Here is a 15,499-nt window from a genome sequence, read left to right as displayed (position 1 = left end):
GGGGGGTTAGGGGGGTCATAACCCCCCCCCCCCCCCCCCATAGACACTTGGTATATATATATAAAGTATAAGGGGAGGGGTGCAAATCGAAAGTTTGAAAGGGGTGCAAATCGGAAGTTTGAGGGGGGGTGCAAATCGAAAGTTTGTCCCCAGGTAAAAGTTTGAACCCCCCCCCCCCCCCATGAGACGATCCTGGCTACGCTACTGCTATAAACAAAACTGAAGCATCAATTTATGAGGCACTATTACAATACTTCCTATCTATACTCTGTATACGAGAAAATATTTCTGTAAAATATATAATAATACACTACTATTTAAATGAGTATTAGGCCTACTATAGTAACGTATCTAGTTGTCCATTATTGTGCTTTAGTTATGTCTGGTTTTGCTGTATCTTGTCTAGTTGTGAAGTTTTCGTAAAATAGGCATTTTGTCTAACGTTACATAAAAGCTTAAATTTTAAGCCCCTCGTAGACCATATAAGTTTAGTATTATGACATTTGTATTGATGGAAGGATCTACGGCATAGCATTTATATACATCTATCAGATTTTAGTATCAGAGTTTCTTCCAGGCATCTCTACGGGGGGAGGGGGGCGGAGCCCTCCCCCCCCCCCCTCCCCACCCGAAGAAAGTCTGCCGCCCCTCCCCCGAACAAAATGAAATTTATATAGAAAATATATTCTTTTAACAGTGTCTGCCCCCCCCCCCCCCCCCCGAAGGAAGTCTACCGCCCCCCCCCCGAAAATTTCAAGTGCCCCACCCCTCCCCGGAGAAAAAAGTCTGGAAGAAACACTGGTTAGTATGTAGGCCTATATGGATCCATATCAATTGAGCGCTGTTATACATGTCAATAAAATTTTGTATACCGACGAGGTTGCATGTCGGAACAGATAACTCGGGAATTCATTTCGGAGTTATCAATAAAAAAATTATCAGTTTTTGCCCTTGGATAGAAACATTACGGTGTGCTGAGTTGGATGACCTACTTAGGATGCTGAATTTATCTCATTCTTATCATAACAATCCTACAAGCAGAATGGCCTATCCGCCATGCAAGGTAATGTTTTAATAACTTTCTGTTGTTATATGCTTTTTAAAACTATTGTTAGTATTAGAAATAAGTAAGTAGATCTAGATTATATTTTTTTTAATAACTGTCATTCACGATCGTTGTATTGGGAATACCCATAGCAAACATTCGTTATCACACCGAAATAGAAACTGAAACAAATAAAATTATTAGCTTTTTGTAATGAAAGGGAATATGAATTTTTGTGATTGCTTAATGTTTTAGTTAAAGTCAATGACCTAGTACCGCACAGCCATATTGTCCTTTATTTTCATTTGTTTAACTGGTCGCGCTGATATTTAATTTAGGCCCGGAAATCATTACTACTGAGAATTACATCTTTTTCCCGGAAACCACATAATTCCATAAACTGAAAGAAAAACAAGAAACTGTATGCTCCGGATTTTTAAATATTAAATAAAAAATTACTTAAATATCTGTACTCCGAAAATTATATATATATATATATATATATATATATATATATATATATATATATATATATTTATATATATTTATATATATATATATATATATATATATATGGCAAATGTTCGACTCTTACACTGATTGTAAAAAAAATGTGAGAGGCTGTGAAAATCTAGCTTTTAAGTATTACGTGCAAATAAGGATGGGGGGGGGGGGTATATTTTCCCTTTGTTTAATACAGTTCATTCCTTGACTATTACATACACTACATTAGAATTCGACTAATGCTGCTACTATCACTGCCTATCTAGATTCTGTTCTACACCTAAACAAATATCTCCACTTCAAATGCACTGACAAACAATAAGTTTTTGTCCATCTAAATCTCCCCTCCCCAACTCGACATGACCTAATATCTCCATCTTACCGACGCTAACTCTCTCGACTATTAACTCTTGATTATCAAAGATCATTGTATTGCTCCAGACTGACCAATAGTTTTGCTGCTCTCTAACCTAGCTTTAAATTTAGTAACATTGCGCCATCATTTCTTCATAGATAAGATAGTATAAGCTAAATAGTTCAGGGGTTGTGCGATAGATTCTTGATTTCATAAAGTGTCAAAACATTCACAAAACTTCTATTAAATAAACCGGGAGTGATCTCCCCTAAACTTTCTCAAATATTTTTATATAAAATAACAGGGGATGGGAACTCGGGCTATAGACATGATTTTTAATCCATTTTAAATACTTAAAGTTTTAAAAATAGAATAAAATCTCGTAGACAAATTAATTGCACACCAAGTGAACGCGAAATAAAAAAGCGCATAATAGTGCGCAATATTATTAGTACTTTTAAAATTTACATTAGTTTTTTGAGAAATCGGAAGTAGCGTAAATTACTACTTCCGGTCAACGGAAATTACTCAAAATTTAACAGAAGGTAGAGAATTAGATCTTTTACTTACATGTGAAATTTCATTTATCTATCTGAAATAGTACTCAAGTTATAGGCTTTTGAAAAATTCAAAGTAGAAAAAGTACCACTTCCGGTTGTCGGAAATCGCTCAAAAGTTAATACGGATCTACGATTTTGATATAATACTTATATATGAAATTTCATCAACCTAGCTGTAACGGTACTCAAGTTATCGTGTTTACACACGGACACACACACAGACACACAGACACACACACACACAGACATACGGACAAGATTGCAAAATTATGTTTTTCCGTATCAGTGAGGTGTAAAACGTCGAGAATTGTAAAAATCTCGATTTTTTTTTTTGCACGATTACAATACTTTCTCTATACTACGTATATACGAGAAAGTAAAAACGCAATGTATCATAATATGAGGTCTCCAAAAATGTGCACTAAATTTTATATTATTTATTAGATTTATATTACTTAACCTACAAGGAAATAAAAAAAGTATTTCAAAAAAGTATTTTTCTCCTAGGTTAATCCGAAGTTTCTACACAGTAACTCAACCAGCCACATTTGGGCATTCAGCGCCGTAGCTGAACTCATTGGTACGTGTGACTATGATAGAAAGTTTACTTTTATACATGAACATTGGTACGTGTGACTATGATAGAAAGTTTACTTTTATACATGAACATTGGTACGTGTGACTATGATAAAACGTTTACTTATATACATGGTCATTTAAGCCGTTTATTAATATCGATCACGCTATAGCCTTATGGCCATGAGCCGGTACCAATTAAAAATCAATAATCACTGGACCCATGTTGAATAAGATTAGTTTTAACACAATGTAAATCTAATAGAATTTTAGAAATAAAATTTTATTTTTTTCGCTAAAGTTTGGTGTCAAGTTTGTTATTACTAGTTTGTGTATTTTACCAGACAACGCTTACGATCCTGATGTTCGAGCTTCAAGACTTTTGATTGATAAGGTCGACATCAATGACACGCCGTGTCTTGTGTTCCTGGACAATGGGGATGGAATGGACCATGATAAACTTCACAAAATGCTCAGGTACTTCTTAAGTCAATTGCCTAGGGAATTATCTAATCATCGCCGATAATAAAACATCTACATACATTTTTATTTGTTAATAATTTTGTTTATATTAAAATTCTTACTTTCCGTCCTAGTTTTGGATTCAGCGATAAAGAGAAATGTGCGATCAATGGCGCTTACAAACCTATCGGACAATATGGAAATGGTTTCAAGTCTGGCTCTATGCGACTTGGAAAAGACGCGCTAGTTTTCACAAGATGCCAAGAATCTGCCAGTGTTGGCTTTTTGTCTCAGACTTTCCTAGAGCAGTCTGGAGTTGACAGTGTTGTGGTACCGATGGTAGAGTACACTCTTCCTGACCATATCCTTTTACAGAAAGTACAAATTATTTTCGTATCAAATTTGCTATACTCAAACAACCTTACTGCTGACATTTTTAATGAGATACTTAAGTAGGTCTGTCTGCACTTAGGTTAGGGTTATGTTTAGGACAAATCAGTAACGTCACTAGGGTATGGAATTTCTCCGGGTAACAATATTTAGTATGTGTCGCCTAAATGAAAAATCCCATAAAATATTTTTTCTAGTTAAAATTATAACATGCATGGGAGGAAGTGGGAGACTAGCGTGAATAAGTAAAATTATTTGGGAGGGGATGTGTGGTGACGTACGACACAGAAGGTGACATCAGACAGAGTGACCCAGTAGGGACATTCTAGGCTTTGTGTGGGTGTATTGCACTACAGAGAATTAAATATAAATTATTATTTGTTATGTGTTGTGATTATTAGAACACATTGTAACATGTGTTGATTATTGTGATGTATTGTCATTTAATATTTTTAAATTATACTTATCCTGAAGAGTAAAGATTGTTCTGAGCGTTGTATCAGACATTCCTTGACTCGCATGCACTAACACGCAGTGATAGTTTGAACACTGAAAAATGTCTGAGAGCAATCCTAGATTACTCTATCTATAGAGAAGAAAATGCATTGTTAGAAGAATTGAGGAGTTTTCAAAATGGTTCTTCGGGAACTAAAATCATCATCTACAATCTTAAGTATGTATTATTGTGTTAAAATATTGAAGCTTGTATTTATTTTTTGTTCTTTATCTACCACTTGTTTTTCAGACAGTAAAAATATGTCGCATTTTTCTCCGATTTTATATTGTTTAAATCCTGCTCCAAGAAAGCTTAAGCCAAATTTGTTTTTAATTAGATGGCATAAAATCTAACCAAAAATCATAGGTCACTCATGCTATTATACAAAAATGAAAAATGACTGTAACTAGAAAATCAATGGAAACAGTATAATATTGTTCTTCATAAGAGAGTGTTGTTGTTTTGTGAAAATACAGGTTACAAGATGGATCATTAGAGCTAGATTTTGCAAGTGACCTAAAAGATATACGATGCCCCGAAGTTCACAGACAGGATACAGACAGATGGGAAGATCGCACCATTGCCACTCAAATTTCAGAGTACAAAACATCGTTAAGGGTAAGCTTGAGAAATTATTTTACATACAGAAGAGTTTTGTGTTATCATTTTAAATAAACCGGGAGTGATCTCCCCTAAACTTTCTCGAATATTCTTATATAACACTACGGGGGATGGCAACTCGCGATATAGACATGATTTTAATCCATTTTTAATTCCTTAAACTTTTTAAAATAGAATAGAATCTCATATTAAAAAAATGCGCACCAAGTGTACGCCAAACAATCTGTGTATAATAGTGCGGAATATTATTAATACTTTATAAATTCATATGCATTTTTTCAGAAATCGGAAATAGCCTAAGTTACTACTTCGGGTTAACGGAAGTTACTCAAAATTTGATAGAAGGCAGAGAATTAAATCGTTTTCTTATATGTGAAATTTCGTTTATCTATCTGAAATAGTACTCAAGTAATAGACTTTTGAAAATTTGAAAGTAGAAAAGTTCAACTTCCGTTTATCGGAAATCGCTGAAAAGTTGATACGGATCTACAAATTCGATATACTATACTATATATGAAATGTCATCAACCTAGTCATCGTGTTTACAGACACACACACACACAAACACACACACACAGACATAAGGACAGGATTGCAAAACTATGTTTTTTCGACTCAGTGAGGTGTAAAACGTCGAGATTTGCAAAAATCTCGATTTTTTTTTTTTGCACGATTACAATACTTTCTCTATACTTTGTATACGAGAAAGTAAAAATTGTCAAAAGTATTTTTTATGGTTTCTAAATACTAGGAACTAATGGCTGTTAAAAATGGAAATGCAGAAGTATATTTGCTCAAAACAAAACAATTAATAATTAAACATAACATAAGTTTCCAATTAAAATGTACTTGTTTTATTTTTGGGTCTACAGTAAAATATAAACTAAATATTTTAAAGGAGTTTGGCTTTGAATTAACACTTCCTAATTAATTAATTTGGTATGATGAAAGACCATTAACCTTGGCAATTAATTTTAATGGTATTGCATCATACCAATATTTGAAAATTTTAAAAATATTATTCTTTAGTGTTTCTATACTAGCTAGCTGACTTTTAGACTTATTAAAAGTAGGATCAATAATTATATGATCAGTATATATGCTAGTTTTTTTTAACCTTGAGACCTCCAGAAAGTTTTTGTAAGATGGCCGCCTTTGCCATGGCAAGCGATATTTCAGAAGAGTCCCTGATGCATGCAAATAATTTTCTTTAAGTACCATTACTTTGACACACACAAATACATTTTAAAAGGCCTATTAATTAAGGATGTTTTCTTTTCCAGTGGCCTAGCCCCAAACTGATTATAAAACTTTTGCTAAATTAGTTTAATTCAAATTGTTGACGCTTCTTATAAAATCTTGAAATACTACTTTGCAAATTTGAATTACTTAAAAATGACTTTACACTTTTAGGACAACTTTACCCCTGCAAGATACAATAATATAATATCACTATTTTTAATCCTAAAAATACCTCATTTTGTCATGTGGTTCATCACCTTTTACTCTTTTACCAGGAATACTGCAAAATACTGTACCTTCATCCTAGAATGAGAATAATATTGCGTGGTACTTTAGTGAAAACAGAGCTTATTGATAAATCCTTATACAAAACAGAAATAGATACATACAGACCAAACTGGCTGGTAATTAAAATTTATTATCTGGTTTTATATTACTTAAATGTTACGCGGAGCTTTTTTTCTCAGGTACTTTGAGCATAGGAATTTTAACTATATGTGTTAGACCACAGTGGGTGTTTGGCCATAGGGGCTTTGACTATAGGTTGTTTGTTTATAGATTGTGTTAGATCAGAGGTGCTTTGTTCTTATATGTTAAAGACCTTTTGTTAAAGAGCTCATTTTGTTAACCATAAAAGTATTACTTCTTTGACTATGTTATTGGGACACTTTTTTGATCATTTATACGTTCTATGTATTTAAGGTAAAAGTAAAGATTCCTCTTAAAACCTCGTTATCCTTGGGCAGAGGAAGTATAGTTCATATGTTTCTTGACCTCGGCAAATGAAGGAATAGTGTGATCAGCACTATGCCCAGCCGTCTTTAATGTCCCTAATGCGAGTTAGGTGCCCATAAGAAATGGGTGATTCAATGGTGTTGTACTGACTTGAATCAAGATTATTTGTTTCTGAAACTGTTATGTGTTACATTATTTGTGTTCATGTTTACATAAATAACTGCTATCGACCTTTTAGTACATGCTGATTTCTATGAATGGCAGCAACACAAAGGAAATTAGTGATATAAAATTATATTAATTGCATCATGAATTTAAAGTATATAACAGTTTATTATTATCTTTTTATTATAGAAATTAAAAGTAGACAAACAAGATTTGGACAAAACCCTTGTGGTCATCTCTCGCTGTGGTCAAACCACCAATAGTTAAAACCCGACTACCGCTTACTACATCGGTCCCTTACTCTCTCTCTCTCTCTCTCTCTCCCTCTCTCTCTCTCTCTCTCTCTCTCTTTATATATATATATATATATATATATATATATATATATATATATATATATATATATATATATATATATATATATATATATATATATATGTGAGCTGTTAAGATTTTAGCGACTACTTTGGGTTCAAAATTGTGAACCTTTTTTTCACAGGATAAACCCGTTAAGATTATAATTGGTATTTCCTGTGATAAAGAAAAAACAGAAGATTATGGCATGATGTTGTACAATAAAAAACGACTTATAAAAGCTTATGAAAAAGTTGGATATCAAAAGCAAGTAAGAAAATGTTTAATGAACTTACAGTTAAATTTTACTGTATAAACTATTAGTAATGTTTCTTCTTCTTAATTTTTATCAAAAATGTAATTTCTTGTAGCCAAATGAGAAAGGTGTGGGTGTGGTGGGTGTGGCTGAAGTTGACTTCTTAACACCAACTCAAAACAAACAAGATTTTATTCCTGATGATAAATTCAGGTTAGTACACTCTTTTCTTAATTAAATACATATAAATATTATTTTTAAAAGTACTTCATACATATTCAAAATGTTTAGAATTCGACACCTCAGTATTATTTAAAAGCATTAAATGGATACATATTCATTATAGTTTTCAAATTTTCTATAGGTCTTTAATGTTGGCGTTTGGTAATAAACTGAACGATTACTGGAATACAAAGATGGAAGACTCCACTCAAGCTTCAATGACTGAGTAAAAATTTATATTTTTTTCTGGTGTTTTAGTTGTGTAAGAGTTGAATCCGAATGTCAATAATATTATATGCACATTCTGAATTGTTTACAAACAAAATTAATTTCAATTAAACCTTAATTTAACCTGCCGAATAATTTCTGATTTGTTTTCGAATTGTTGTCAGAAAGAATCCTGACTGTCTATGGGTCCAGTGTGATGGATGCGACAAGTGGAGGAGACAACCACGTGGTACATTGAAGAAAACTATCCCAAAAAAATGGTTTTGTCGATTGAATCGAGATGCAACACATAAGTAGGCCTATTTATCATTTAACTATTTTTGGCAATTATTTGGTTTTGATGATTTACAGTCATATTTAGATATTAGTTGTCTGATTTGAAAACAAAACAAAAAATAGATTAATAGTTGATGGTGTTACTCTTGTATATATATATATATATATATATATATATATATATATATATATATATATATATATATATATATATATATATATATTATTTTCTAAACACAGTCGTTGTGATATTCCTGAAGAGCGTGAGGATAAAAATGAGACTTTGGTTAGATCAAGTTATAAAAAAAATAAAAGGTTAGGTTTAATTATTTAATTGTTATTCTAATATTGTAAGTCATGCTACTATCTGAGTCAATCTTTCAAGTTAACCTGCCCTGTCTAAACATTCCTCTACGAACAACTCTAGAAATTGGAAAGGGTAGATGTAAAAATGGTGGGAGTTGGGGTAATCGAAGGTGAAATGGGGGGGGGGGGGGGGAATAATGTCCTTCTCGAATATTTTAGCACTTTTTTCTTTTATAGTGTTGAAATAACAATAAAGGACTCATTTTTCGAAATTATGAAATTTAATAAGATTATTCAACATTTGATTGCTTCCCTGTGAGGTATTGTATACCACACAAAGACAATGATTGTATAAAATACAATTTCTAACTTACTTTGCCGACCCACGGCTCGCATTTTATAGAATGCTTCTGAATTTATTTATTTTTAAATTACGGATGTTGAATTAGCCAGTAAAATATGTTTATTTTTTTAAAGATAGATACATTTGTGTTACTTTAGGCTTTAAGTATATTTATGACTATGGATCCGTTCCTCTCTCCGACCCCTATCAAAACGAGTATACAAAAAGCCGACTGTTGTCTGACTTCAGCCATCTAATGTATGTTATAAAACTCATAACTGACATTATCGTGAACAAATGCATCAAATTGTAAAATAAATGCATTAATGTATATGTTGGCAATTAAATATTTTAAATATATTTTTAGGAGTCAGAAAAAGAACATAGAGAAAAAGGTGAATAACTTTATACAACTCTTTTTAAAAAATCTTCTTTCTTTAATTTTAAATCTATAATTTCCATTAAAGTGGTGGTTTCATTTTGTCTTTGCTTTTACGAAAGCTCAGACTAGAAATGTTTATATTTTTTTTTGTTGAACTTTACTTCTAAAGGGCAACACTCCGGAAACAGCAAGGTCTGACTTCAATAAGCATCAAGTCCCACAGTCTCGTAGACGATTGTAAGAAAACATTTGCTTTTATGATTGTATTTATATAATGTACGCCAATTTCCCCAATGGAAATACCTGACATGTTGATAATATAATTAACAAAATCACCTGTCAATGCTGCTGCAGATCATGTGACAATCCTACACCAATGCCCGCTAGAAGAAAAATATCAGATACGGATGATGACAGTGATGAAACCACAAACAGCTCTCGAAGGAAATCTTTAAGGTCCTCAAGTTCTAAAACTGAAACGACCACAGTTTACAAGGCGAGACAGAAAATGTATCCGTTTGATAAACATGGTGACGATGCTAACGATGAACCTGACACAACATCTGGTAAATTCATTTATCATCTTTTTTTAAAGATACATTTTATTTTCAAAAGACTAAGTGTTTCCTCGTAAATATATTTGTTCTAAATCCTATAAAATTTCAAACCTCAACTTTTATATCAACTCCTTGACCAATAAAAGAATTTGCATTTTCGGACCTGGTAATGTAGATGGAGTACAGTTCACTTGTTTCTGTGATCTTGGCTTATGAAGGAATCGGCTTATGAGGGGATTAACCCCGACTATGCCCAGAAGTCTTTACTTTTTTCAAACCTTGCCTGTGATGCAAACTCGAGTCTTTCCAGCTAGGCATCGTGCTCTGCCATTTGCTCACGTCATACCGTCGTATATTTATAGATGAAATGGCGGATAAGCATCATGAAGTTATTTGTTTTATTGACGGGTATTGTTTACACAATGTAATATATTTATTTAAACTGAATGCAACTTTAAATGCAACGCATGTTCATGGATTGGCATTTCATCTTTAACCATTATGCTTTTTAATTCAAGTAAACTAACTGAAATTTTATGTTTTGCATTGAAGTGAGTTTATAAAAAATGTCTAACTACATCAGTTGCAGAAACACCAAATGAATCAAACAGATCTAACACGGAAAGCTCCTTAGAAAATATTCCTTGTGAGGCGGGCGGCGACACAAATCAACAAGAGCAGATCACATCTTCCTGCCATAAATATCTTTCAGAAAAAGATGCTGATAATAATAATGACAACTACATGTGCAGCGACGACAATGACGAGGCAAACACCATGTCAATGTCTGTAATGAGTCTCCGTCTGGACGAGAGCAACATGACCTCATCAAGTTTTGTGCCAACAGAGAGTCTTCACCGCGATACATACCAGCCGGGCTCAGAAATAAGACAAAACAGATTTGAAGCCAACACTAGATTAGCCGAAACCGAAAAAGAAATTAAAATTCTGAAAACTGATCTAGCCGAGCAGAAGAATATAAACAAGCAACTAGAAGACAGACTTGATAAGATATCTTGTAATGTTCGTAAGCTGTTAAGCCTGCCCGCACTTGCAAAATATTATGACAGTCCTTTGGATAATGTAGAGGAAAATATTGAAGACATTATTAGAAAAATTGACGCTTCCAACGAAGAAATGACAATGCAGTCAGATAATGTTTTACAGGAGATGGAAGACATGATTACAGATATTGCTGGCTTTGAAGATGCAATTAAACACAGACTCACAGATGATGATGTCCCATCTGGTTAAGATAGTTGCATTAATTGAGATGATTCTTTTATATATCATACAACGTTTAAATCTTTATCTTAGATTTATGAGTTGGGTTTAGTTAACTATATCATGACTAGAGGGGTTGGTTGTATTATATTTATATTCTTTCCGAATTTTGTTATAAAGATAATATAACCTATGATACCGCAAGGTTTGTATTTTTCTAAGATTGGGTTTAGTTGGTTGTCTTCTTTTCAAAATACTATATTCGTTGAGTTGATGTACGTAAACAATTCAACATTTGTTTTAAAACGATTTTCCTTTATCATAAATGTTTTCGAATGATTCGGTTACTGTAAAAATCAATTTAACAATATATTTGACAACCTTTTAATTTCATAATGATTACATGTAAAACGTTCATGTACTATTTACCAAAAATAATTATTTTAAATTGTTTGAATAAATTACAATAATGATTTACGTCACAGCAACAAAATGTTTTGAGTCAGGTCATGTCAACAATACCTGCTGGGAGAGATCGGCCCTAAGATAAGTTAACGGTCATTGTGAGGCAGGTTCTGACTTGTGCTATGAGAAATGTTGAAGGCGTGTTGAGAGAGGGGGGCGTGGCTGGTGAAGGGAGACTATGGCATGAGTTCCTTGCATGAGTTTTTCCATTTATGACAAGCAGTCAGTTGAAGAGTCGGGCAGGCGGCCTCAGGTAGATTACGTCAGTGTGAGGGTTCGGTGGAGAATTTTACACTCTCAAACGTCACCGAAGGAAATCTCGAACGTCCTCGAATGCCACCATATATGATTCACTTCAATGCTGAAATTTTTAAAATGAATTAAAACAATAATAAAATAAAACAGACATTTTATTCTTTGTTTTTTTTTATTATGTGTAAAGTGTTTAACGCTATGTGTTCTATTTTGTTTTTCGTACAACTCTTGTATCTAAAGAAAGAAAATTTTAAGATATAAATGGTATATAAGGGACGGAGTGATCTAGCGGTAGAGAGCTGGACTGCTAACCCGTAAGTCTCGAGTTCTAATCCGGGTTCAAGTCAGTAGACCGTCCCTGAGTCCACCCAACTCTGATGGGTACCTAAATTATGTTAGGGAACGTAAAGGCGACTGGGCATAGTGCATAGTGCCCCATAGACCGTCAGGTTTGAAAGGCAAACTTTACTACTTTACTTTTATGTATGGACCGCACTCCTCTATAAATGTCAAAGATACGACGGAACTCCAACTATCCTTATGACTGCCAGAAATGTCTTTATTTTTGCTGAACCTCTATATTTGTATGTCTTACTTAGATAAACCGGAAGTGATCTCCCCTAAACTTTCTCGAATATTATTATATGAAACAACAGGGGATGGCAGAGGCGTATCCAGGTTTTCGTTGTAGGGGGAGCGAAAAGAGCTAAAAAAGGCGCCGAATTTTTAACACGTTCTGTTTACGTGTATTATATATATATATATATATATATATATATATATATATATATATATATATATATATATATATATATATATATATATATATATATATATATATATATATATACTAGCTGTATGTCATTACTTCGCTATGATGTAAAATAAATTGAAAGTAGCACTCTGAAGAAATAAGAAAAAAACACACCATGTAGGCTGACAAAACAAAAATTGTATCACTCTAAACAAAACAATATATATATATATATATATATATATATATATATATATATATATATATATATATATATATATATATATATATATATATATATATACACACACACTACAACCAAAAACAATGAACGTAACACAATCTGTTTTGTAATTCTTGTAAAAAAAATTCTTACATAATAATTCCTGGGAAATTACTTAAAACAAGTGATAAGGGAAATAATCATTCTCTTAATATAAATATGTATATATCTACACGTTTAATTATAAATGACAAAACAAATAAATAATTACTTTAGATTATAATGAAACTAGCCGTCCCGGCCAGGCCCTGCTCTGGCTTCTGTGAAAAACCTTTCTGTTAAAGACCATTACCTGTGTGTTTAGTAATCATCATAAACCCGGCATTGCCCACCCAAACCACAACCAACCAAAACAACAAAACGCAAACATAACGCTAACACAATTACAAATACAAACGAAAACAAAAACCTAACAACAAACCCAACCACAACCACAAACACCAATACAAACACAAAGAAAAAACAAACAAAAAAGCAAACGAAAACAAAAACCTAACAACAAACCCAACCACAAACACCAATACCAACAAAAAAAAACAAAAAACGAAAAAGCAAACGAAAACAAACCAAATCCAAACGCAAAACCAACCAAAAACACAAATACAAACCCAAACAAAAAAACACAAACAAAAACGAAAAAAGAAAGAACGAAAACAAACCAAATCCAAACGCAAAACCAACCAAAAACACAAATACAAACCCAAACAAAAAAAAACACAAACAAAAACGAAAAAAGAAAGAACAAAAACGAACCAAATCAAAACGCAACCACTAACGCAAACCCACCTAAACACAAAGAAAACACTAACGCGAACATAAACCCGCGGCAGAATCGCCTGTTTTAGCTTAATAAACGACTACAGTACCCCAACTTATTCATAGTTTTTGCACTCACTTAAACGAACGCGCCTGTTTCAATTTAATGAACAATTATAATACTCCAAGCTTATCCGTAAAATACCTACAACATTTGCACTTGATCAATCCCCGCTAATTATGTAATTATTTTTTTCCCAACACCAAAACAAAGTAATTAAAAAGTAAATGCTTTTCAACTAATGCAATGGTTTTATAAAGGGAAGTAATTGTGTTTTGCCTAATTTATCAAAGGGAAGTAAGCGCTATAGGACTAAATAAAGACATAATTAGAATTTTTGTAAAAGATGATATTTTTTTAAAACTTGTGTTTAATGAACATGCCGACAATTATTACTATAATTTGAAAAATGAAAATGATTTCCCAACACTTTTAATAGTAATTTTTTAACTCATAAATTTAGACAAATGCGCACGATAATTTTCTAACACTTAAATCCATCGATAACCAGCGACAAACAAACATATGCGTTACAGAATTGAGCTTTATATATTAGATTATTTAACACTATTCGAGTTTACAATTTTTTTTGTCTATAATCAGAATTCAATATATCGTCATCATAAATGCTAAAGTTTTACAGCATAATGAAAGTTTTTTGAATCAGAGTTGGTATAAAAATACGCTTTTCGATACAATAGAAGAACATTCGGAATGACAGCTTACATTTAACTAACTATTGGTCTTTTAGTTCAGATCATATATTTTAATTATATACTGCTTCTTTGTGTTCTGAAAAGATCATTTTTTTTAAAATAGTGATAGGTATGGGTTAGATCACTGTATTGATCACACACCTTTTTACTGGTAATTGCAAAAACAATATTCACAGAGTTTTACGTTTAAAAAGCTAATTTTCTGGCGGCATGGTACTTTAGTGCATCATTACGCCTTTTTCTACATGTACTTAACAGATCAGTTCGGGGTGGGTTGGGGGGGGGGGTGGGGTGGGTTCAACTTCATTCACCACAGTCCGTTAACTTTAGGTCAATTATCCAACCCAGTGTATACCTAGGTGTGACATTAATGTCGCTCTACACAATTGTGGTGGTGAGGTGTGGGGGGGGGGGGAGATAACCAACTCAGAGTGAACATAGCGTCAGTTTTTAGATGACGGTTCTAAACATACATATATATTACACAAATATATATTACAGAAATAGATTTAAATAAGTAGCAGTAGTATTATGACAATATTTTTTTTACAGAGGGGTCCATGTGTGAGGGGTTTGTAACTGATTCATATCATTTTTAATCGTAATCACTATCGCCCAAACTGTAAGAATACTACTACTTGATCGTGATGACGTTGTTGCCCTTGTCAAAACTTTTCCCACCACTACGCAGTTTGCTCATAAGTAAATTTAAATAGAGGTACCACATCAGTTGTATTTGTTTCTGTATTGTAATTTTTTTTAAATTAATCACACGATTCAATCTGTATATATAAAGTAATTATGTGTGAAGCTTTATGTATAACATTTTCTAATTCAATTATTCGTAAGCAAATACATTATACAGTTGCCTTAAACTTAACACCCCTCTTGCCAAGTGGTACTACCGTAG

The 15,499-nt window shown here is 32.7% G+C and overlaps 1 protein-coding gene across 1 annotated transcript in view; it reads left to right on the top strand.

The window, feature by feature from the left end:
* Window positions 1-959: 959 nt before the first annotated feature.
* LOC131936958 (MORC family CW-type zinc finger protein 3) overlaps window positions 960-15,499 on the top strand; it is a 49,788-nt gene continuing 35,248 nt past the window's right edge. Inside the window, exon 1 of the mRNA XM_059294103.1 lies at window positions 960-1,063. Coding sequence (XP_059150086.1) covers window positions 998-1,063 — 66 coding nt within the window. The 5' untranslated portion in view covers window positions 960-997. The remainder of the gene's footprint in view (window positions 1,064-15,499) is intronic.

Source organism: Physella acuta, unplaced genomic scaffold (genome assembly GCF_028476545.2).
Source record: "Physella acuta isolate Inbredline_101_S28 unplaced genomic scaffold, ASM2847654v3 ptg000197l, whole genome shotgun sequence".
Lineage (NCBI taxonomy): Eukaryota > Metazoa > Mollusca > Gastropoda > Physidae > Physella > Physella acuta.
Note: the sequence above shows the minus strand (reverse complement) of the source record. Positions and strands in the feature narration are given on the sequence as shown.